Source organism: Poecilia reticulata, chromosome 21, assembly GCF_904066995.2.
Source record: "Poecilia reticulata chromosome 21, P_reticulata-male-v2, whole genome shotgun sequence".
NCBI classification, from domain to species: domain Eukaryota; kingdom Metazoa; phylum Chordata; class Actinopteri; order Cyprinodontiformes; family Poeciliidae; genus Poecilia; species Poecilia reticulata.
Genome location: NC_088850.1, coordinates 11,186,900 through 11,213,593, shown reverse-complemented (window position 1 = coordinate 11,213,593; position 26,694 = coordinate 11,186,900). Strand labels below are relative to the sequence as shown.

The window sequence follows — 26,694 nt, the reverse complement described above, 5'->3', positions numbered from 1 at the left end:
ATGTTACTCCACTATTCCCAACAGTCTGTTCAGTTACTTAAGATTAAAATAATTTAGCTTGTTTCTCCACCTTTTCCATCAAGCAGCAACTGCTTTAATAATTACTTGGAACCTCCTCAAAATATCCAGCGAATGCAAAAGGAGAATTAATCTCCTGACTGACACTGTTCTCCGCCCAAACCATTTACTAACAAATATTTGCTTATTTGCGAGATAATCATCAATAACCGCTGCACGTTGCCGAAAAAAAAAACGACCACTGTTGTTGTTAGTCTAAGATGAATTAAGCATGCAGTTAGCCTGACATCATCCATCGAGGAGAGTTATTATGGCATCATTAAAAAAAAAAAAAGGCCATTTAAAGAGGCGTTCATGCAAAACAGGCAAACCTTTCAGCAGCGATGGCTCTCAGCAACCCAGAAAGAGACTGGCTTATATGAGCCGCACATTAAATTGTGCACGATTAACATGTTGGTAAGCGTCACGACTACGGTAACTGTTCAAGAAGCAAAATAATGCTAAAGATAAATCTGATCGCTGCCATCCCAGGTCATTTGTTATTTGGAAGTTACGGTGAAATTCCTTCCATGTGTGAAAGACAAACACTCAGGTTAAATCAGACAATCAATCTGCCATAGCCTCCCCCACTTTTACAGCCTATTCTCTTGTTGTGACCTTGTGCAGCATGGACACTGCTTACAGGTGCTCTGTGCATGCATTTGCATAAATTTTCTCCGCAAGCTTTTGCAGATCAGCTCTCATAAGTTGGCCAAAGTGAACTAAAATCATAGCTAGAACTCCAAGTGATATGGCAACCTGGAGATTTGTTGCATTCACAAGCATCCTTTTAAAAAAGATTATTCCAGCTCCAGACAGTTTTCCCCCCCTTGTCTGTATGAAATCTTACTGTGACTGATCTGTTTCAGATGAGTCATAGGGTTTACATGGCAGTGTTTGATAAGGGTATACAGAGTCATGCAGAGCTGCCTTGTGTTAAGTGAACTGCAGCTGCAGCATAGAAATTTCTTAAGGCCCTGTCAGATTACATTTGACATGACAGATCAAACCAGAAATCACGCGGAGTGAAACATACACAACGGTAAAAACATCAAGGCAAAAATGGTGGAAATGTTATTTTGTACCACACAAACCACTTTGTGGATTGTTATCATCTCCGGGTCAGGGGGGTCGTCCTGCCTCAAGTGGAGGAGTTTAAGTATCTGGGGATCTTGTTCACGAATGAGGGAAGAAGGGAGCGTGAGATCGATAGGCGGATTGGGGCAGCGTCTGCCGTGAAACGGGTGCTGTACCGGTCCGTCGTGGTGAAGAGAGAGCTGAGTCAAAAAGCGAAGCTCTCGATTTACCGATCGATCTACGTTCCCACCCTCATCTATGGTCATGAGCTTTGAGTCATGACCAAAAGAACAAGATCACGGATACAAGCAGCCGAAATGGGTTTCCTCTGCAGGGTGGCTGGGCTCTCCCTTAGAGATAGGGTGAGAAGCTCGTTCATCCAGGAGGGACTCAAGAGTAGAGCCGCTGCTCCTCCACGTCGAGAGGAGCCAGTTGAGGTGGCTCGGGCATCTGGTAAGGATGCCTCCTGGACGCCTGCCTGGTGAGGTGTTCCGGGCACGTCCCACTGGGAGGAGGCCTCGGGGAAGACCCAGGACACGCTGGAGGGACTATGTCTCTTGGCTGGCCTGGGAACGCCTTGGGATTCCCCCGGAGGAGCTGGAAGAGGGAAGTCTGGGCCTCCCTTCTGAAGCTGCTGCCCCCGCGACCCGACCCCGGATAAGCGGCAGAAAATGGATGGATGGATGGATGGATTGTTATTTGCCTTAAGGTTCATTAAGCTTATTAATTTGACTAAAAATCAGGATTCTTCTTCTGTTCAGAAAAATGGTTAATGTGCAGAAGTTAAACATTGAGTAGCCGTTTGTGTGCAGACTACTGAAACCCATTTTTAGTTTGCCTGTCAATTACTGTGAATATTGCTTAACCTGTGACAAACATTGAACCTTAAGGTATCCCACTGGTGACTTCTAGGTAATGGGAGGATTGACCACGAAGTTAAATACACACAAAGATTTATCAGCGACATTATTGGTCACATTGCTCATGTAAATTGTAACAGGCTTTGGTCCGAATACAGAAGCCTGAAGGACATCTTTTGCAACATCGAAGTAATAGAAAGACAGGCAATCAAGTTAAGCATACTCCCACTGGACAAAAGGATCATTTGAAAATCAGTTGATAGCTCAGTTTGAAATACCAATATCTGAAAGCCCTTTAATGTGACATGTGATAATTTACTCTGCTGAATGCTTTTGGCAAGCCTAAAATACACAGTGCAGCTTAAAATAAGGGGCACAAGTCTAACCTGGCATCTTGACTACAATAATATACAAAGGGTAAAAAAATGAAATGAAACAAATGGTGAATTTTAATAAAGGGTTCTGTGCAGAATTCTCCCTGCAAAATAACCAGTGTTGCCATGGCAAAAGCTGAAGCCCTTCGCTCACCTATAACTCGTGAGCCTCTCTCTTCACTAGTTCTTAATAAGGCACAGCACAAAATGTTGGACTTTTTTTCACTTTTCAGCGACTCGACCGGAAAAATGTTTTTCTTTGGCTTTTGTTAGACATGTTTTACTGTTTATATAACCATATAAGACAAAGCTGACTCCAAAGTTAGCAAAATGAGAACGGAGTAGCTATTTTGTCATGGTTGCCTAAGCGTGGGAGCTTAGCGTGCACCAATGCAACAAAACAATCTGGCTGTATGCTTACGATCTTACACGCACGTAAACGCAAGGTGTTTGATTTGTTCCAGTAAAATCTGTGATTGTATTAGTAGTAATCCGTGGATATGAGCTTATGTTCAGCGCTTTGTTGGATTTGTCGTAAAGGAATGAGTAAGATGAAATGATCTTTAGTCCATGTACTTAGCCTCTTAGAGATATTTCCACATTCCTTTTTTTTTTTTTACCTAAAGAAACTAACATTGGCACTCAATCTTTGCATCAGTTCTTGTCGTCAGTCTCAGCAACCTGACAACACAGAGCATTCATTGAAGAAAAAAAAAAAAGTGCTGGTCTCAGCCAAAGTGCTTTAAAGCAAACATCACAGCAGAGTGAAACTCTATCGCTGGGCCACTTCAGGGTGGCTGAAAACGTCCACTTCACTGACAAACCTGCCTCTTACGAAGCTCCTCGTCCTAAAAAAAAAAAAAGGCCCCTGAAAAGCATGCTCGACATTTGTTTACAAAACACTGTCAGACAGAAGTGGAGGGGGCGGCGGGGATGGTGGATAGGTTCACTGGAGAGGTCACGAGTGGATTTAAGCTGCACTATGTAAATGACCCCCTCCTATAGGATTTCAATGAGCACTAAATAATCTGCCGGTATGACCTAGTCTCATCTCTCACTCTCTCTCTTCCCTCCCATCAACAAAGAGCCTCTGTCAGCGAGTTTCACTCTGCTGAGAGACAGAGCAGAGCGAGGGAGACGGAGACAGGGCAAAGACACACACACACACACACACGCACGAGCAAACACACAATAAACGAATGCCTTATAGGGAAAGAGAGATGAATAAGAGTCTGGTTTCTTCTGTTTCCACTGAGCTTTGCTTTGATTATAATGGAGAAGCAACTCTTAAGAATAAACAAACAGATGACTTATTCAGAAAATTAAAAACCCAGGAGTTTGATAACTGATGCTAATTAGACCCAAAATGCAAAGTTACATCTCAGGAGATAACATTTGCTGCATAAATTGATCTTTAAACATGACTCCAAGGCTGTTATGCAACTTATTTTCATTCATTCACTTATGACTTGATTTTTCACAGGAACTGTATGAAACTCTGTTTATGTGAGAAATCATCAACCAACTTTGCATTGTGCAAACAGTTTTAAGGAGATCTTGTTAACAGAGACTTTCACATGTTGACAACTGGTGTACCACACTGAGCCCCGCCAATAACATCATAGAGCAAAATGAACCAAAGTGCACACTGACCCAAACCAAAATATGGACTGTCACGCATGGTGATGGCAGTATCATGCTTTGGAGCCGTTTTGCATGCAGTGGTACAGGAGAAATGAACAAAGTGGACGGAGTGATGAAAAAAGATTTTGAACATTACCTCAAATTAACATCTGGTGGGTTTGACACTTAGACATAATTTGATGTTCCAGAAGGACAATTCTAAACAGATAGTGGGATTTATTTAAGAATGAATAATCAGGCTAACATTAAGCTTCCTTAAACCCTTTATCACTGTGAGGAATTGTGGATTATGTTTAAAATCTGATCTCGGGCTCTGCAACTCTGTACATTCTGCTAAGAAGAAAGAATGTCATCAAGGTGGAGTTTGTAAAGAGACAACTAACTAACTAAATAAATAGTAAGTTTCTGTCATTCATGTTTTGCTCTGTGTGGATGAGGAAACATTCACAAACATTCGAACATCTTTCATCGAGTTCTTGCTTTTAAACTAAACTGTAGATAAATTGCGTTTTAATTTATGTACCGACGTAAAAAGCTGTCTTAAATGTTGAACATTTTTCACACAAAACCCTAAGCCGCCTTTTCGCCTCACTATATTTAAAATGTTAGGGACAGCCAGTATTGCAAACAACAAATCACAGCCTCGCAGGAATCTCCTACATGAATCAAACGAAAACTCCGAGATTAGAAACACCATTCCATTCTCCCAACCATTTGCTCCACTCTCTCTGAATAAGCAGAGTGTTAATAATGAAAACCTTTCACAAGTGTGGAAATAGGAGCTTTGCATGTTTTAAGCCCCAGGGCGGCTCTTGTCAGCCAGCCACGCTTCTCCTCTTGCCGCTGCCTTTCGGCCTCCATGGAGACCAGATGAATCATTCCGTTCAACCTCTGACCTTCAGTAGGGTGATACGTGACACGCAGTTAGTGGCACATTAGCAGCTGAGAGCCTGCGGGCATGCCAAGACCGGCTGAGTCAGGATATTTTTCCTACAGGACGCGCCTCAGTGCAAGCCTACGGGATTGAATGACCGAAGGTCTTTGTAAATATAGTGATCCTGTCCGCCGAGGGCTTGGAATTTAGAAGAAACGTTTTGCAGACAGACACTTGCAGGACACATCCTACGTCAGTCTTCTAACATATAGTGACCTACTTTCTTAGCTTAACATGTACATCTGTTGGAGTGACGAGCAAAATAAAAGCAACGTGAAAAGAGCAAATGAACTGCTTTGGACCTATGTCACAGTTAATAAAAGACATGCTGGCAGCACGAAGTGAGAAGCAACTACTAATCCCAGTTATTATGATTACGGTGCTGCAGCAGGAATATCACTGATGCCTGTCACTGTGCTTATTGTCCACAGGATCACAGGAGAGCGCTGCACAAAAATCCCACAGCGGTGCTTCTACATGTTGCCTTGGTAACCTATTACAGCGGGAAAAAAACACACATACACACTTTCAGGACAAAAAAAAAAAAGAAAGGATAGCAAACTTGACATTCCATAATGAAACGACTGTGAATGGGGTACAGCGGGGGGCTTTGCTTAGAGTCGGGCATACTGTCAACATAAATACACAAGCCTTCTGCCCTCTCTCAGTGAGGATAAATACCCAGAGAGAATTTGTCACACAGGAAAAAGTGGGGAAAAGAGGATTTTACACATCAAAATGTCTGCTGTTTGTGGCTGGCAGAAAACAAAATGAGTCATCCCAGTGCACACGCAAATACAGTCTCAGCTCAAAGATTTGATAACAAAAATAAATAAATAAATAAAAAGCTTCATCAGACATTTCCTTCTGGCTTCTGTCCCCTTGCCTTGCAGGCTCCATCCTCCAGGAAGTCAGAGTGCTGATGTGATTGAAAGTGTCCCTGGCAAAGGCTTTTACTCACTCGACCACATGGGTGAGAAGGGACTGAAATGCTGAATATGATCAGAGATTACGTCGCAGTCCAAGAGCATCGGCTTTACTTGAAAGATCCAACTTTTAGCAAGAACTTTCAAAACACCTATCCAGATGAGACAAGCTGAAGACAACCACATCTGGCTCATTTCATTTAATCTCTCGGCTCAGTGGGAAATATCTTTAACTCCCACACAAGAACTAAACATGGCACATTTTCTGTTTATAATCCTCCTGAGTCTTGCACATGTTGACTGGATTATACAGTCTATTTTTTTTTTTTTTTGGGGGGGGGTTCATGTCTACTTTAAAATGCTGTGGTCCAGGTCATGTGGGTCTATTTTTAAAATCTTTTTAGTGGCAGGCAATGGCTGGAAGTGAGGAGACTGCATGTCAAATTAATCTCTCAGGAGAAGGAGACAAAACGTGGAAAGAAATTCTTCAAGGGAAAATCCTTGTTTATTCATAAAGTTATGATAAGAGTCCCTGTGAGAAATCAGCCGGTGTCCAGAACCGGACGATTTTCTGCTTGATTGCCCCGTCAGGTTCAGAAACTCAAAAAAGGCGACCATCATCATATCAGTGAATGCCTCTCAACAAAACTCTGCAGCATGAAAGCTGTGACTGACAAAGGAAGATTCAGTTAACTTATTTAGAGGAAGCTCTGTCAAATGAAGTTAGACAAACCACAGAGAAAGTAAAACTCCTCAAAGGGAAACCATACAAATATGTCAACCACAAACCACAACATTGTGATTGTTGCCTCTACAGTTGTGATGCCTATGTATTCTCCGGCTGAAGTGAATAAATAAAATGTGATTGTGCTATATGTGACAGGTATTAAATTATTTTCAGACCCGAAATATTAGCAAATTTGCTAAGTCACATTAGTTAAAGCATTCTTTTGTAGTGGAAGTTTTTCTTTTGGAGGGGTGAGAACGTCAGGGTCTCTCTGATAACAGTCATCTTTCCTCCACTGAAAGGCCAAACAGTAACAACGATCACATAAGTGACACCAACGCCACGTTATTTGTTGCAGACTGCAATGTTAATGTAATATTAATCACTTTTAGTGAGTTTACGTGTGGGTGAAAGGCCAAATCGCATGAAAATCTATTTGGTTTTCCATATTACTAGCCATGTGTGGACTCGACCCAAGTTAGGAATGATAGCATCAGCTGCCGTTGGAGCAGCTCGTATAACTTCAGCTAACTTTGTGAGACTGAAATACAAATGGAGAATTGTAGATAAAGTTGTAAAATCTTAACAATTGCAGTTATCAACTGTAGATATATTTTTGTACAAAAACATAGTGAATACATCATTTGTGGAGAATGCCACTCAAACACTATATTGGTTTTTCAAAATCATTTTTGTCCCGTCATCCAAATAACTTTTAGGCTTTGAGATGTGGGGAATATGACGACATGGAAAATGAGCTTTTGTGTGGTTTACGAACAAGATAAAGAAGAATTATTTTTCAGTTGAATTTTAGTTTGCAAATATTTAATCAGAAAAAAATAGCAATTGCATCTCTAATGAAAAAGGTTTTGATTGAATTGCCAATGTGAAAATAAAAAAAAAAAAGTTGCAATAAAGTAGCATGTAATGCAAATGTTTTTTTACCGTTTTAAATTATATTTCTTTTTCATAAGAAACATTCAGGCATAGGCTTAGGCTTAGCTATGTACAAACTAGTTCCTAAAGACATTTGGGTTCCGCAAGAAAAACACTTAGAAGCACAAATGCAATGCTAACAAGTAACATAATTAGCTGATCCTTTGTGTGTTGTTTTGCACTTAAGTCAATTCACTACCTCTAATAATCCCATGTAGGCAGTTTATAGCGCCCTTACTGCTATTAAACTCTGTTACCATGATGCCATTATCTCTTCTGTCTAGGTTTTTATGGCATAAGGGCTGAAGGGTTTTTATTATTCCTGGAAAATGATTTTCCCCGATGGGCAAACTCCTCTGTTTTAGAGGTTAATGGGTGCTGTTGTATTTGAAGTCATTTTAAATGTTTGTTTTTTGTTTTTTTCCTGAGCCTTCAACTGCATAAACAAATAATTAGCCGTCTATGAAAGTGGACATGTTTCAGTAGTTCTTGTCTTAACCTGACAGGAATGTCTTGCAGCTCTCTTTAGAATCTGAAGTTATTCTCCGCTTTTTAAAGTAATTGCACACACATGCAGTTGTAAGACTACGCTTTCTGGAGCAACAAAAATACTTATGTATTTCCACAGCACACAGTCAGAAGACTTAGTCACAATTAGCATCAATATCTTGATTAATAACAAAAGCTGTTTGTGTTTCTAGTGTGTATTTAGTTATTCCTAAATGCACACTCATTTCTTGCTAACATACCAGACCAGAAAAAGTCTTTCATCCTCTGTTAACAAAACCTCACAAAGCTACTTGCAATCACGTGTTCCAACTGAGGAGATTACAAGTGTGGCTTGCTGAGACACCCCTCCCTAAAAATGAGCACCTACCAACAGTTTGCTCGATTAAAAACAGACTCTTTGGGGTAAAACTATGGATTCACCACTACCTATAACATTACCGAAATTATCCAGATGAGAACATACAACCCTGAAAGAAGGTGTTTGTGCAGATTCTAAGCAATCTGGGTCGTGACAATCCTAAACAGGCCCTCTGACACTGTCAAAAACCAAAAAGACACAAAAATTTACCAACACTTCACTAACTGAATTCTTTGGGTACAATAAACTAAACATCAGCAAATAAGCTCCAGACATTCGCCCTCAGCTACCAGTCATAAGTCTGCTTCTCAAATTAGAAAGCTCCTTACCTACTCACTTTCTATGTTTGGGATAAAATCAATACCACTCTACTATATGAAGGTATAAAAAAATCATTAAGCAATATTCTTTATTATGTCTCCTACTATTTCACCATCAACCCATTCGGCAGTCACCTGCACCATTACCACTCGGTAACGTGAGTTGAGGAAATGTTGCATTCTTGAGTGCAGCCACTCCAGAGCATAAACAGAATAGCAATTTTAGCAGCTTATGAATGCCGAGAAATTCAGGGAACAGCCTGATTCACATTAAATACTTAATCTTCTGTCCACCTTTCACATTTCTTTTATGCATATTTTAGTCAACCTCTATTGCCACTATTGTTTGCATCTCTCTTTGAGAATGTACATCATCAGCATTTCCTCCATCATTGCTGTTTGTCCGAAACTTTGACTTGGTGTTCACCTGAATTCTAACCTATTCTAGAAAAAAAAAAAAAAACTGCAAGAGTATACTCTTGTGGAACTTACTTTGTTTCAATTTATTCAGAAGCTAAGTTGCCTGCTAGAAGATTCTCTTGGTATAATGAATTCCTATCTGGTATTAAAAGCATTGTTAACCCTCCTGCAGTCTTAGCGTGAAGCTCAGAATCTGTGCAAATAGTCAGATAGCGGGGAAGAGGGGGCTTGTCTCATCAGACAATCAGTGTCCGAAACCACACCCACACATGCACGCACACAAAAACCTCGTAAAAGTGGGGGATCAGTGTGACACCGCCAGACCGCACCGAAAGTAAAAAAATTGCGGGGTCTCTTAAGACCATGGGAGAGTTAATGTGACGCTTCATTTAAGCCTCAACCTGTGAGGACTGATGTCGTTTTAAAAATAAAACCTCTCTCAAAATTTAGATGCAAGTGGCAAGAGTTAATCACCAATATTCTGGTTAGAATTAAAGGAAAAACCTTTTCCTAATCAACAGAGGCTCCGTGTGCTCTGTTGTGTTTCTGCAAGGTAAAGACCACTCTATAAGTGAGAGGCTTTGATTTTGAGACAAACATATTTATAATCTAACATCATCTGGGATGCTGATGGGCAGGGAGAATCCGATCTTTTTCCCCATTGACAATGCATCTATTCATTCATCCATGATGGATGTTTTTTGTTTTTTTTAATACTAGTTGAGATCTATGGGACATATATTTTATATTGGGGTAAATTCTCAAATGTTTCATCTCATAACCTTCCATTCAAAACATAAGCTTCTATGTTCTAGTCAGAACAATCGCACTGAGGAGGTACTAATGTCACAAATGACTCAACCAACCTTAATTCAGTTCATTAGTTGAATTGTTGCTGCTTGATAATTCAGACATCTCACCTAAAGATGTCCGCTTATTTGTGGTTTTGGTCACAGAGCAGTGTTTGTTTTGCAAAAACCCCCTTAAAGTTTTATTCTTTTTACCCAAAATATTGCTACAATTCCATCTTGTCTTGCCATCATGAACCGCATATTGTGTAATGTTGGCCGAATTCAACTTTGCAGACACGGTTCACTCAAAAGCAGCATATGTAGTTGATCCTGGGAAAAGAGACAAGATTAGGGCTTATACATATGTAGGCAGGTGTGTTGTACTCAAACGGGATTAAAAACAACGTAGTCTCCGCCTCTTCCATTCTTGAAAGCATTTGCACACAAAGACTAGTGCAGAAACTTAATTCCAGGCAAACTACCGAAAATGAATGACTGCTTTACATAACAATTGATATAAGCCCAGATGGGGAATTCCTGCATAACAATGAGAACTGTCTCTGCACATAATCACTACCCTAAATTTCCCCTTTTGCACCATAATCTGCCTCCAAAGAAAGCTTAAGCATGGCAGATACTGGAGTTAGTAAGGATACCCAATCATCTCAAATGTTTTTCCAAGTTATCTCAATGTCTGACTGAGATGTGCTCATTAAAAATGTGCTATTTTGTAAGACAAAACAATTTCAACAACGTCCCGTACACCCGGTCAGGATAAAGCTGGCACTGGCTGCTTCTGGGGGGGTGGCTGAGGGTCCAGCTCCAGAAGGGTAAATAGTGTTTAGCCCTTGAGTCATTAATGGAGTGGACAGGGACCAGGACTGCAGGGGGAGCTGGAAGAAGCAGCCCGTCCCTGTGGCCCATTGTTCTGCATTGCCAGTGTATTGTCATCAGAGAGGAAAGAAAACAATCCCTTCTCTAGGCTTTCAACGGGGTGAAGGCACCATAACAATAACCCCACATCACAATGCAGTCCGCCCAAAAGACGGACACTGCCAAGCATTCACATGCAGAACGCATTCATTTCCTTCACTGACACCACTTCTTTCACGGGAAAATGTGAGAGGAAATGCAAACAGCTAATATTACAAGGTGGCATATTTCACTTTGAGCTGATAAATCCGATAATGGTTATTCATTCTGAAAAGACCAATTCATGACCAGCAATAGTTGCTATAGTGCCTTCAGTCAACAGTCTTGCACAGTTCATGAACTGATGCATAAATCTAATTACTTATGTTTATTATTCTGTTTCCAAATGCTTTGGAGTGAATCCTCCATGCCAATCTGCAAAAAACAAGTTCTTGCATGCAGATGAAAGCAGAGAATATGACAGACTGAATGGCTGTGGATGTCAAAAAGTCTCCAATTAATAAACACTGCAAATGACTAAAGACAGCCTGAAAATGCTAATCATATGTTTTACCTTTCCATCAATCATGCTGCTCTTTTTATGGCATTCCTGCTTTTTTTCCGTCTATCCAAGACTGTGTTTGTTTGTCTGCCTGCCTTGCCGGCTGTCAGTCTTTATCTCTTGGTCTCTGTCAGCTTGTCAGGTCTGACTGTCTGTCAATTTGTATTTCAGCTTGCCATCCTTGCCTGTACAGTGTAGAGAATGAGGCCAAAAAAAACGACTTAGGATATTTTGTGGAGCAGAGAAAGTCTGTGATGCGTGACCCAAAGAGACAGCAAGCTGCCTGTTGGGCTCTTCATTGTTGGGCTTTCGTTTATGAAATCAGCTTTGGGATACATGCATAATTTACTAAATGACTGATACTTCCTTGTCAATCAATAATCACAATCTTGTGGTTTACTTTCTCATGAGAACCAAAACTACTCCCTCATATAAAGCAGAATTTTAAAAAGCTCCTTATAAGCTAGGGCCTTTAAAGGCTCCCATGTCGAAATAAATACTGGACTTAGAGTAATCGTCTTTGAAACAACTAAAGTAAACTGTAACAAGACTGATTACACAAGCTACCGGCTTTCACAAGAAGTCAAACAAGGCCAAGTCGAGTGAATGAAGAAGGCAACATTTACATAAGCCTTTGATTAGTTTGTTCACACATGCATTTCAAGCCAAGATTTCAGCTGACTGTATGATATCACCAGCGAGGCTGAATTGAGGTTTGCCTGAATAGTAATAGTAAAGAGATGAACCAGCCACTAAACACAAATGCAGAATAGAACTAGGCGATTTGAATCTCGACAGCCCTGGACTGTGTATGTGGTATTTCACATACCTGGTTATTTGAGCTACTTGCCTTTTTTTCCCATCTGAAAGTAGTCTGCCAATTTTCCTCTGAAATCAACAAGGCACTTTTGTTCACACAAGAAGTGTGCTCACTGGGTTGTTGTTTTTTTTTTTTTTTTTCAGACCATTCCCTGCCCACCCGTAGACAGTTGTGTGTGAAAATCCCAGTTCACACACAACTGAAATAAATTCTCAGAGCAACTAGTTTAGCATACAATCACCCCACATAAAAAAAATAAATAAAAAAACTTTCTTGCCCAATCTGATACTCGGCTTGAACTTCAGCAAGTCATCTTATCTACATATAGATGTCCAAGTGCATTAAGTCGTTGCCATGTGATTGGTTGATTCACTTTCTGGGTTGAAAATCAATTAGAGGAACCCGATAAAGTGGTCAGTGAGTGTATATTCCTACATATGCATTACCCATTTATGTTTTTGGAGAGCTTCGCACTGGCACTTTGGGCTGCAAGCAAACATTAGCAACAAACTCACATTTTGAATTATACACTTTTCCTCATTTCGTTCAAAAATTGATTAAAAACAAACATAGACCCTACAAATAGTGTTAGAAAAAAAACACTTGAACAAACCATTGCTCCATTTCGAGGAATTATGCATTAAATATGATGAGTAGCTACTCAAAATTTTATGAATCTGAACAGCAGACTGTTGTCATTTCACAATTAATTTAGTTTCACAGTTTAGCTGCATTGTAAACAAGGATGATAAATGAATGTTTTATCTTTATGCCTTTCGAAATTTGTTGCTTCGCATTCTCTGTTTACTGCTCAAAGTGAAACACATTTAAACCTTTGCTAGTCACCGCAGGCGAGTATAAACTGAACAACACCGTTTTCAGTTAGGAATCTTACAAACCACAAAAAGCAATCGCATACCTATGAAATGATACAGTGCTTTTGTGAAAAATTAAGTGCAACACACTGCATGTTTTAAAGTATGTGCATTTACGTGGGCGTGTTTGAGGAATGTAGTAACTGCCTGGTAATTAGAGTTCAGATTCAGGTATGTAGAGCCGCGGGGAAGCCTGGGTAAGACAGGCAGAAAGACAGACACTCTGTGGGTTTAGTTTGGCTTAATCCCCTGCCAGGCAAAGTCACTACAAAAGCACTCAGGTAGGAACATATCGACACCGGTGTGGTCTCTGTGATCAAAGCTTTCAGCGTCGCCCTGAACTCATGCCTCAGAAAATGGACCAATTAGCGATAAGGGTGGGTTGAGAGTTGCTTGCGCTGCATGCCATACACCTAGCTGGCAGTGGCTTCAGACAAGGTAATTATACACACTCACCTGTCTGTCTCACTAACACTCATACCCTCCGCTATTACGGCTCACTCATCTCTCAGCACCACAGCATTACATCCCTCTAACATGGGCCAATGTAACATCAGCTGACATGAACCAAACTGTAGCTACATGTGGGGGCAATTAATCTATGTGGTAGAGTTTTAACCACCCCATAGCTACTTGCTGCCTTCAGATTTTTGCCATTAAGCTGATGGTGGTGTCAGTACCACCAGTACCCCTCTGTATGTCTCCATCTCCTCCATTCTGATTTATGGAGAGTGTTTGAAGTTCTTGTTTAACAAGGTATGCCGTCGTTGTTCATTTTTAAAAAAGCAGTTTCATATTAAATATGGGGAAATTTATTTGAAACTAAAAGTGTAAAAAATATCTTATCTGACAAGAACTCAATTAAATTTTTAGAGATAAAGCTTTTCATTTCTTTCCCCCCACCCCAATGGGAGGTGCTCTCACATATTATAACAAATGTGCTTTAGAAAATTATGAAAGCCCAGATAATTATATCATGTCTTTTTAAGCTTCTAGATGAGTCACAAAACTTGAGTTAAATGGCAGTCAACCTGTGGATTGACAGTGGATGTATTTTACTCCTTTGATATAATTTCCAGTTTTCCAACGTTTATCTACTCAGACATATAAAACACCATGGAATGTTATGGTTACTTCGAATGTTGTGCAGTCAAATGTCTACTTATGATTGATGGTAAATTCATGGTAATGGTAAGTGGAAGCCCCTCTGCATGATTGATGGAGTCATAAAACTGACAGATGCCAATTAGTTACCTGAGAGGAGATGACGCATAACATGACACACCTGCGGACCACCCGTCATTTATCTTCTGGTTCAACCAAACAGCCGCACACTATTTGTGGAGAACCTTAGTTAAAAAAAAAACTGTTTGTCAATAACGATAGAGTTTGTACTGCCTTTAATCGTAGGACAAATTGTCCCCCTGTTTTTAATCAAAATTGTAAATTATTGTCTTTTGGTTGATTTGTTTTGAATGGGCATGTTTGATTAAGAATTCTGGTGATTTTATTTTACAAATAAATGGCTGAGGCTATTGTTGGACTAAATATCAATCACCAAATTTGACTTTTATAGGCAAGATAATAACTGCACGTAGTTTTTAATAGATCATTTCAACATTTCTGAAATACAAATAAAACATCCAATTACCTCACTTAAATATAAATGATAATTGCTTAACCAATTATGTTTTATTGAACCAAAGTATGACTCAGAAGCTTCACAGAAGGCTGTAGGGGAAAAACAACAGGAGAAATTAAAAGTAACAGGAAAACATCCAAATATGACAAAAAACGCTAAATAAAACCAGCAGAAGAGAAGTAGACTACAACAATGAATAGCTTTTGGCCCCCAGTATCTACAGGATGGTTATTTTTAACTTCAACTACAGTAAACTTTTGAGAATGTAATGCTAAAATAGACAGCTACTTAACCAAATATTTAACTATCTAAAGTCTAAAGAGCACTAGAATTGTGTAGTTATCCTAATTCCTGAATGTTTTAACTTACAAAAGAGCTTATTTGTGAATGTAAGTGTACTTTGACTGTCTTTGTGGTAACAAGACCCTTCAGTGAGTGACCTCCTGGCACAAAGCTGCACAGGAGTCAGACATAATTAGACCTCTTGGACTATATAGGTCACACATGACCACCTCAGACGATGCAGCAGAACCAACCCCAGAGATAAGTGACACTTTTTTTTTGCACAGCAGTTGTTTTTTTTGCTATTCTGCAATCCTCCTCTATTTCTTGAAAAATCTGTCTCGCAAAACAAATTGGTGTGGGTGAATCGACAAACATCACTAAAGCAGAGCTGTTGACAAACAGACAAAAGTGAACATGTTACTTTGCATGTCTATTTCCAATTTGGGTGCCGACACAGGCAGATGCTCATGCTTGCACACTCAATACTTTCATTTCTTGTCAGCAGAAGGAAGCGATTACAGTGGACATGTACCAAAGGTTGAATTTTTTTTTTTTCCTCCAGTATATACTTACAATTCGATGTATTTTCAAGCATAAATGTAAGCTCCTGTTTATGCATCTTGTGTTTGGAACCACTGATATGTATGCAGGGGAAACAAACGCACAAAAAAATAAACATGTTTACTGCCACAACTCAGAATCTAGTCTGTTTGCAGTCTCTGACAAGAAATACGCCTTCTTCTAAGTGAACCATGAAATATATAGCTATAGCTGTGCGCCTAGGAGCTTGACTTCAAAGGGACTAAGAGGATTCTTTTTTTAAAGCAACTTAAAGAAAAAAAAACTATTTCCATCTTAAATGAACTGTATAAGGTTTCTGGTGGGGGCCAACTGGAGAGGAAATCATGGCATGACACCAGTTCAAAGACACCTTAAGCCAAAGCAAAGTTTACTAAACAGACAAGATTACAGGGTGAAAGTATGAAGATGTACCAGAAATAAAGACAAGCTGGTATCGATAATGTGGTCGGCTTTCTTGTGTGATACTACAGTATGTCTGTAATGTAGACAGGCCGTCTAGAAGCTCTAAACTATGGACCAGAATAGCTCTGATAATGCATCTGTCATGAACGTGTCATCAGGAACTCTTCCTCAGCACTGTGGAAAATTAAACTGCCTTGATGACTTGCTGGTCGGCTGTATTTAAAGTCGTTACCATGACTGCGCATATTTAAGCAATACATACATATACTGTATGTATATACATATACTGTATGTATATACTTTATTACAGCGGATTTGTGTCAATTTTATCCTTTTCAGTCTGTAATGGAGCATGCCAAACTTACTAATGCTGACAGTCTTTTGGAAGTCCCAGAGTGAACATTAACCGATTACAGTCTGCAGAATAACTTGGAAACATTGTTTTATTGCCACTGTCTTAACCATATAAATTGATGGTTAAGACAGTTCAAAATGTCAGCGCCGTGATTATTTGGGTTAAAATAATAATGAACACTGCTTTACAACGACTGCCCTTCCCCACATGTGGGGAGATACTGCATCTGCTTCTAACGTAGCTAATCAATGGCTCACCACAGCAGTCCTTGGAAGACAAATTTGCTATTGAGACCCCAGATATCCATGAGTGTTATAGGAGAATAAATATCTAGGATCTTGGCATCATAATTTCCATAATCCACAGCAAAATATTGGGTTGAACAATCCATTCATTTTCAAAGTTTTATGTCAAATGTGCCATCTGTCTTTTAAATCCCTAAGCGAGGGATTTAAAGGTTATTCTGATGAAAGATGCTTGAAAAGATGCATCAAAGCTCACGTGTGAACCTGCTTGTAAGAGAGTAAACATGAGATCATTTTAACATGGTGCAAATACACCTATTCACACCATTTGCTAAATACAACCCAGTTTCAAATTGCAATGTAAACAGCATCCTACTATGCTAATGGAGTCTCTATGTCCTCTCAGGACAATGTGACTGGTCCTTGACTTTTTTATGACTTCCCCTTTATGAGTCCTTGGCTGATTATGCCTTTAAGGACCCTTTAATAAGAACTGAGCAAACAGGGCTCTCACCAGAACAAATGGAAAACTCAGAGGCTGATGTGAGAGGCTTTCTCTGCCCTTGTGGCTAAATGCCAGCACTATGGGAATGGACATTGATAATGAAGACATTTCCCCGAAAACACAGGCACAAATGAAAAGCTCTAGAAAGAAAGCAGTTTCAATTAACATTGAAACATGCCAAAAGCTCTCGATCGGGGGGAACCAATATTCACACTTAAATTTAAATAAAACCTCACTAAACGGTTAATCTAAGAGCTAAGCATCAATATTATATGAAATGAATGAAACGCTATTTCAGCACTGCCATTTCAAATTGTGCTTTTGCTATCATCTGAACGTCACTAATGTTGCGTATGTGTTTTGAAAAGTGTCAGTGGAAATAAACTGAATTTCCTTGAATTATTCGTCTTTCCCAAATCTTGGCAGTTATCCAGAAGCAGCTTAAAGCACTTCAACAGCCACAGTCGGCCAACTGGGGTGAACCTCAAGCTAAACTCTTAATTTCCTGCTTAGAGAGAGTGTTGGGATATTACTTAAGATAAGAGGCCTGGAACAGGAAGCAAAGTGAATCCTTGTCATGTCAGGTGGTGAACTTCTGTGTGCTAACGGAAGCTATGAACATGACTAGATAAAGTCTGTCTTTTGTTTCTGCTCATCCAGCCATGACAGGCGCAACACCTCTGTGACTTCATTGCATGTTTTAACTTTTTTTTTTTCAGGAGCTGTACGTCTTCTCTTGATGACTACATTTGGTCAACTGCTGTGTGAGGTCATAAAATGGCCTTGAGGAACAAACACTTTCCAACAACTTACCAGTGTGTCCTGACCATCTAAACATCCACCAACTCCCTTCCAGCCTCAATAAACAATGTACCCATCTATTTACAATGCTCTCCCTCACTATGATACCCAGGTTTTAATCACCCACCCATCAGCACAATGCTGGACACTTGCCTCCACAGCCCATTTCAATAGACGGAAATTGGAAATGCAAAACAGACCAGTAGTGAAAGGACATGCAGCCCCATCAGATTCCAAACAAACAATGGAGAATCTGCTGCTGCTTAGCCTACATTTCCTCCAGACACGCTGGGCAAACAATGAAACCTTATGACTGACTGTATGCTGCGTCCAGATCCAAGATGAAGCCAGGATGGGAACACATCCTCACATAGTTTGGGCTTCAGTTGATTCAAAGAGCCAAATTAAAAGATCAATTTCTCCGAGAAGATGAAATGAATTCAATTCTAAGAAATCAGTGATGCAGAAAAATCAATAATGAGGAGCAGAAGGGCAGATGGCAACAACTAAATGTGAATAATGACTATTGTGTTGTCAGCTCTCCTAAAAGGAAAATGGTTATTATCCATGCTGGAGAATCTTTTTCCCCAAAATGAGTTTGTTACTTGTGATGACAGCATAGAAGGAAATGTGGCTTGGTATCATGCCCAAGTAAAGTTACATGTATAGTCTGTGGTTTAATGTACCACTAGTTCTTGATGGTTCACAACCACATTTTTCCCAGACCAAAAGAACTTGATACATTTTCTATGTAATTTTGAATGTATTTCACTTTAACTTTAAACTGTAAACCACAGTACCTGACCCAAAACTTTGGAAAAAACATGGTCAACTGGAAATTTTCACAGAGGCCAAGAACAGAAGACATTGATGGCCTGGCTAAACGTATTGCCTAGATATGGATTTTACAGATTTTTTTTAACAGGAAGCCAAATTACGTTGATTCAAAACAGTAATTTAAAACGCCAATTCTTTGCACTTAATTTTAAGAGTTAATCTGGGGCGACTTTTTTCATCTGGGAAGAAATCAGAAAGCTAAAATGTTTGGCTTTGACATATTTATTGCTCCAAATTTTACTATAATCGATAACATGTCTGATTTCCACAATAAAATAAACTGAAGTTTCACAACTTATATTGCCATCATGTACATTTAGACGTTTTGGATCCATAATATAATTTGAAGCACTGACTTCCTAAACAAGTGTTTTGTAGGTAACTTTAATACAAACACCCTAAAAAAATAAACAAATTACTTTATTAAAATAGTGCAAATAGCCAAAATATACAAATATTTTTTGAAACAATTGAGCAGCAGTAAGACAGCAAAAGAAAAACGGATAAGACGATCAAGCCTTAAAAGGTAAAAGAATAAAAATGTTTTGTTTCAGCTAACATTCAGCCACAAAATTCCATTTGAAAGCGAGTGCTGAAGTTTCAGGAAAAAACTAAACAAAAGTGTTTCATCAAAATTAAGATCCTCCAGTAACCTTAAAAACAGAAATTTGAGCCGATTCAAAAGTCGACAAATGCCCTTGGAATAGAATTTGTCAAAATGAAGTGCGCCGTTTTTCCATCTAAAAACAGCAGTTCACTTCTTTTGATTCACCATCCTCCAACTGTCACAAGAAACAAAAGACAAAGAGGAGTCCAAGTGATAAAACTTTAAAAAGTCAGCTTGACTTTTCAAACCGAGACAAACGGCAAGAATTTATTGAACGCAGTGCATTATAGCAAAAAACTAGCCGGCAGCCCCGTCTTCCCGGCGTATATTGTTCCCCGATGAGCGATCATAAAATGTGCAACCCTCGGCACAAGTGTTTGTTTACATCAGAAGAAATAATACTCCCTCTCAGACAAGGGGTCTCAGTGGCTTTGATAAGGATCACAGCTATTTATTACACCCAGCAGAGCCTTTCAGTGAATTGCTTGATAATGAGTTGTCTCACCAGAATACATTCAGCAGACGCAGGAGTGGAATTCTGACTCTTGGTTTATCTAAGGGTTTACCTGATGGAAGGTTCTGCACAGATGATCAGTCGGCAAAAAGGATGAAAAAATAAATAAAAATCTCTGGTCATTGGGGAAAAATAAGAAAGCTCTCTGTTCGTGTTACCCTGTATTCATTGTGAGTGACATTTTGTATCCAATCAGCATTGAGTCACCATCCTCCGTCTCTGCTGGGGGTGACAAACCTCCCAAGGACACAAAGAGGGAAAATATCAACCAATCACAGGCCGGTTAGTCAAACTATCAGCTGGTCATAGTTCCATCTCCCACACTCTCCTTCACCCTGGGGAAGGAAAAAAACAGAAAAAAAAGTACTGGACTGCAGCCAGTTCAAAACTGCAGGGTGACACACACACATAGACACACTAACCAAAAGAGACTCAAAGACCTTGACCCGCTCATTCCTCTCCAAGGCTCCAATACCAAAGCTATGGTTCTAACTAAACACAGCCTTCAATGGGAAAGATAGTTTAACTCTCTGAAACCAATGCTTTGTTTCAGCCTCGGTTCTCATGCTTAATCCCTCACAAATCCCAAACCTCTGTGGGACTCATGGTTAGCCAAAGTGGCAAAAAATAAATAAAAATACCCAGAGGAAAGAAGCTTATGAAATATTCAGAAACTCAAAAGTCATTGTTAAGAAAACTCTGATTATCAGAAGCAATAACATGACCCAGATACATGATGAGAATGCACATATATGGGGAATTCTCATATATGTGCTGCATTTGATGAGCACCATTTGCTCATCAAAACTGTAAAACTGAGAACAAGCTCAAAAGAATCTACATGCAGAATGAGCCGGAAGGAAATTTAAAAACCGCTACAAAATCAGATTAAGCAAAAAGTCAGGTCCAGGACTCAATTTGTAGAACTCAAACAAGAAAAAATAAATAAAAAATAGATACAAATGTATTTATTTGCAAACCAAATATAACCACTTGAAACATTTGTTTCCAACTTTTTTGGTCAGGCACATGTTTCTGAGAAACTTAACCAGTGGACTCTGCAAAAGTAGAAAATGTAGGCACTTGACAACCATGTGAATACGTTTAAAGTTGCTGTAGGTAACTTTTATAAAAAATATCTATATATTTATCAAAATTTTCACTAAATTGCCACTGTTTATGCCCTGCGACAGACTGGCGACCTATCCAGGGTGACCCCGCCTCTCGCCTGGAACGTTAGCTGGAGTTAGGCACCAGCAACCCTCCCGACCCCACCAAGGGACAAGGGTGTAAGAAAATGGATGGATGGATGGATGGATGGATGGATGGATGGATGGATGGATGGATGGATGGATGGATGGATGGATGGATGGATGGATGGATGGATGGATGGATGGATGGATGGATGGATGGATGGATGGATGGATGGATGGATGGATGGATGCCACTGTTTCATATACACTTTTTATGATTGAAGATATTTTCTTGTTTCATCTGTTTTGTGTTTTTGAATACTTTTCTCAATAATTTTGCACTAATCTGCTCACAAAATACCGAGTCTGTTGTGTAAAACTGACTGTCCAATAAAGTGATAATGAATTGATTTGATTAAGATGTAGCCATATTATAGTACTAAAAATTCATGTAAATACCCTAAGCTGAATCTGGAAGATAATATGAAGAGTCATCTTACATAAAGAAATATGCAAAAGCACATAGACTATCTGTGCACAAAAGATTGTTGTGTACTGCAAATCTAAACATCTGAAAACCACACGTAACTCTTCAAGACATTTGTTTATGTTCTAAAATGAACTTAATCAGCAAAATCTTAATTACTAGACAAAAATATAGTTTTCAGATCTCACGGTTTAACAGCAGCATACCATTTAGCCACAGCAATGTATAGTGAGGGGCACCAAGAAGTTCCTTGGAATGTTCCTATGTTGAATGACTACAGCTATTCGAAAGATTTAATCAACTCTGGATCTGTGTTTTATTGAAATTATATGTATAAATACACACAGATTTTCATTACACATACTAAAAAAAAAACACGCAGAATCTATTGCAAACATATTTTACAAAACTAACCATAATTTTTTCCAAGACAAACAAAAAACTAAATGAGTTTAAAATGGTATTTAGGTTTTTGAGAGGATCTGAAAGCTTCACTGGAGTGCCACTCTACCACTGGGTCTCCTTACTCTCCTTACTCTCACTCACAAAAACAGCAGACTGCTACAGTTTTAGATCTAATTTGGAATACCAGGACTACTTTTTTGTCATTTGGCAGTAAAGGTCACACATGGTTCTCCTCAGGCCTCTATTGACATGATTCCATCGACGGGATTGCAGAGGTCAGACTGTGGATTACCGCAACATCTCTCACAATACATTTGCTTTTGACAGACAAGTTTATATTTCTCTGTCAACAGTGCACAGGTCAGCATGTCCAAAATATCTGAGTGGATGAGTCAGAATTTCCTCAAGCTTAATGTAGACGGACTCGGAACTGAATTTCAACAACTTAGTCAGTCATTAAATCTGCCCACCACCACACCAAAATCATTGCCAGAATTGAGGGTTTCCTATTGAAACAGGACACAGGAAAACCTGTCCACATTTTGATTTTAGTAGCTTAAATTATTGCAGTAGTCTCAATACAGATCTCTGTAAAAACACAATAAATAAACCAGCCAGCTGCAAAATTCAAACTGCTGCATCCTGAAAATGTACACACATAATTATTCTGGCCATTTGCGTCGGTCACTTTCTAAAAAAAAACAACAAAACAAGACGGCTCGAAATTAATTGAGAGTGGCGTTTAGCTTCTCGGAGAGCACAAAAAAATAAATATTTCAATCTCCATAGCTCAGCAGCAGCATGTCGTAACATCATCACTAAATGCTGGGTTTATCTACTCTGTGTACAACAAACAAATCTACTCCTGCTCCAGTTTTCACTCCACATCCAGTGCTGAGTGAATGTTTTTATCTGTTTCAGCACAAATAATGGGCATCTTTTTAGAGAACCAGAACAACAACAAACAAAAAAAAAAAAAAAGCACAGGACCCAACATCTGCTTAGTCAGGGGCCCGAGGAGGTCCAAATAAAAAGCCTCCCTGTACGTACACAACAGTGACTCGGCGAGGGCGTCCTCAGCTGGTAAGGCATATGATTCAGGCACTTGTGAGGAGAGGTCACCATCAGTCTGTGAATACAAGAGGCCCTCTGAGTCTGGTTACTCGCAGGACTGCCACAGCCAACCCAGCTGGGTGCACTTCATCCCCTGCCCATGCGTTCGACAAGCCTGTTGCTCATTCATTACGGCAAAGTGCTGGGGCTTACTTGCTTGTCTGGTCTGCTTGCTCCATTTCTAACTGAATGCAGAGACATGAGAATAAAAACAGGGTGACATGTGAGGTCAGAGTAGACTAATAATCAGAGTGTAAATCTTTTTGCCCGACAGAGAATCACTGTCAAAGCAAAAGCCTCCCAACAGAATCTTCACTCTTCTCTAATTATTGATCTGCAGCTACTCCACTCCCATCATTCACCCTGACAGCAACCACTCACACTCCTGCGGAAGTGCAGCGGTCCTGAAAATATTTCAAAGTGTCGGAGCCACACCTGTGGTTCAGATCCTGGTTTGACGGCGAGTGCTTCTCTTTGAAATGTGCTTTTCATACAAGATTTGCTTTACCTGACTAAAAGCGAGGTTTAATCTATGCAATGGATGATGCTCATGCTGAGTAGGGGGAAGATCCATTTTCTTAATGCAATCATCTGTATGCGCATGCTAAAACTTTTTGCCCATAAATAGTACGAGTAAAATAGTAATTCTCCCCCCACATAGAATTCCTGCAATTAGTTAGCATAAATAAAATACAGTTGCATGATAAAACAGCAGCTCTGACATTATGTAGTTTTGGAATGTAGTTAGTTGCAGAAAACTTTCATTGTATCATCGTTATCATCCCGCTGGCTGACCAGAGATATAATTGGAATATGGAGTGCAATTAAATTACCATATTCTACAGAAAATACCCCAAATGAGTCTACCATGGTAGCAGAAGTTTCCTTGGATTCAAACACTAATACAGTAACACAAACACTTGATATATTGTGCAGATAAATAGAAATTAGGTTGTTTAACCTTTCTTAATGTTTTGATGCAAGTAATCATCTTTGGTAAATCTCTAAATGGGCATTCAAATAAACAGGGCTATACCAAAATCTACTATCTACTATTCTGATATTGACGGTTTCCTTTTCTGAAGGACAATGTCACATCATAAATATATATATATATATAATCAGAAAATGACAAGAAATGTCACCTCAGAAAATGACAAGGAATGTCACCTCAAGGAGGATAATGGTCCGATTCTTATCCAGGAATAAAATCCAATGCAAGAGACAGATTGAAAATCAATTACGAGCCTTCTAATTTGATCAGAGTCCTTCTGTTAGCAATGCCATCTATTAAAAAGCAAAATAAGGAAGCCCATCTGACTGCATTGAGGCATTAACGCCACACTAACATCTCTTCCTGGACAAACATGTGGTGAGAGCAGAAAGGAAGAAAACTCTTTATGTCTCAAACTCTTATCTATTTTTAATCAACCTCAAATAAATGTCTCAAAGTACATGTGATACCCACACTGACAAACACTGGTTTTGTTATATTTACCATATTTCATTGTTTGACCTGCTGATCAGAAAGAATGGAGGGGAAAAAAATTGCAATTCTGATTGTTGGTTGGTGAATTGGTGCATCTCTACCATCCTTGTACTCCATCTTATTGTGTTATTTTAATTTTCTTAATGTGTCAAAAATAAAAAATAACATTTTATTTCCTTGTTTGGATGGTAACAAGAACTACCTAACTATAAAATGGAAGAAAGGGAGTGCATAATGCTTTGTGTGTGTGTGTGTGGGGGGGGGTACTTTGGCCAGTTTACCTTATTAGAGTAGGGCGGTCTTGCCAGATTGATGCCATCTCTGATGAGTCTATCCCTGATCATGATCTTCAGCTTCAGCTTGGGGTACATCACCAGCTCCCTCCTGTTGCCCAGCGTCAGGTTTCTCTGTGCGCCCATGTAGCCACCATTACGCCCGATCCGGTCACTGTTGGGCTCTGTCCAAGACCTGGATCCCCGCAGCTTGGACTCATGCTCCACCGTGTGACCCGTGTAAATCTCTGCCGCGGGTGGCATCGGCTCAAGGGTGAAGTACAGACCGCTGGCCGTCTCTTTGGCTTCCTCCTTCAGCCTTCTCACCGCGTCGTGGATCCTCTGTCTGTGGTGAGGGATGTAGACCCCGATGGCGTCCAGGTCGGGCTCTCCTATTTGTTTGCAAACTTCTAGATCGTCGTAGCCATTATCCACGAAGGACTCGACGTACTGCGAGAGCTGGAGGGTCTTCAGCCACTCGAAGACAATGACAGGTCCGCTGCTTGTCATTTTGGCTGTATTGAGAAAACTCAGGTGGCCCTTACTCTCCTGTTCTGCGTTTCAAACGCATTCTCAGTCAGGCACTGACAGCGACTTTAACTCTAAGACTCAGTGGCGTGAAGAATTGTGTTAAGCACTTCGTAGATAATCCATGCCAAAAGGTTGGGCGACCATATTAAACCCCTATTGAAATAATCGAAACCAGCAGTACTTCTCAATATTTAGGAATACATTCGGTACGAGGAAGCTTCCAAAATCCACATGCTTTTGAGTTTCAAAGATTGCTTTTGCCCGTGCCAGCGTGGTTTGTTGTGCGCGACAAGGCTGTACCTTCAACAATCAGATGTCTCCAACTGCTGTCATTCAAACAGCTTCGAAATCACATTTCATCCGTTACGCACGGCGATGCACGGCTTCAACAGCTCCTACTGTTCCCCCCCCCCCACTCCCCCCCGAGTCCTTTCTCTGTGTAGACCACCGGCAAAAAATAAAGAGAGAAATAAATCCAATGAGAAGCCGAAGAGGGGGAAGCAGGGGGTCTTCAATTTCTCACAAACAAAACCAAAAAAAAAAAAAAAAAAAGCTTGCAGAGGATCTGCGTCTAAAGCGCTGAGTCTACGCTCAGTCCAGTTCCTCCTCCAACCGGCACATCACTACTCTGGAGCTGCAGCCAAGAACCAACACGCTCCCTGTCTCAGCTGCTGGCGCTCCAATAACGTCCACGCCCCCTTTTCCAAATCTTACATTTAAAAATAGTTGAGCCAAATCCCTTTTTTTTCCCCCTCTCTGAACTTGTCGCGCAGCCTCGTGGCTTCCCCTCCGGGTCACCAGCTTCCCCACTCACTTGAACACTGAAGTTAGTTCGAAACAGAAGACTCTGGCAAAAAGGCAAACGCAGATCACTTCCTCTGCTGCTCTGTTTGACATTATCACTCCCCAAAGATGTGATTTCGTCCACTGACTGCACCTCGCTCCTTCTCTTCTCTTGCTTGCGCGCACACACACGCATACACATACACACACACACACACACACACACACACACACACACACACACACACACACACACTCACTCATTCAGCGTTTCCATGCTTTGGTTTGTCCACACGCATGAGCTCCCTCTGTGTTGGAATGGCAGCACTGCAGCCTCTGAAACAGTTCAATGAAAAATTACCCGAATCCTTTGAATTCATGAACCACAAATATCAGGGTATTTTATTGGCATTTTATTCGCGATTACTCACAGCAGCGCATAATCGTGAAGGATAAATAATTTTCAGCTTTTACAATTAAACTGGAAAGTGTGGTGGAAACGTATGCATGTTGCACCACTTTATGGAACAACTCTGTTTGCAC

At 40.0% G+C, this 26,694-nt stretch overlaps 1 protein-coding gene across 5 annotated transcripts in view; it reads right to left on the bottom strand.

The window, feature by feature from the left end:
- sash1a (SAM and SH3 domain containing 1a) overlaps positions 1 to 26,336 on the bottom strand; it is a 192,658-nt gene extending 166,322 nt beyond the window's left edge. For 2 of the 5 annotated variants that reach the window (XM_008397744.3, XM_008397745.3), the window contains exon 1: positions 24,847 to 26,331. In XM_008397744.3, the coding sequence (XP_008395966.1) occupies positions 24,847 to 25,347 (501 nt within the window). In that variant the 5' untranslated portion in view covers positions 25,348 to 26,331. Of the gene's footprint in view, positions 1 to 24,846 lie in introns of all 5 variants that reach the window. The other 3 variants (XM_081602524.1, XM_008397748.3, XM_081602522.1) reach the window with 3 other exon arrangements.
- Positions 26,337 to 26,694: the final 358 nt, after the last annotated feature.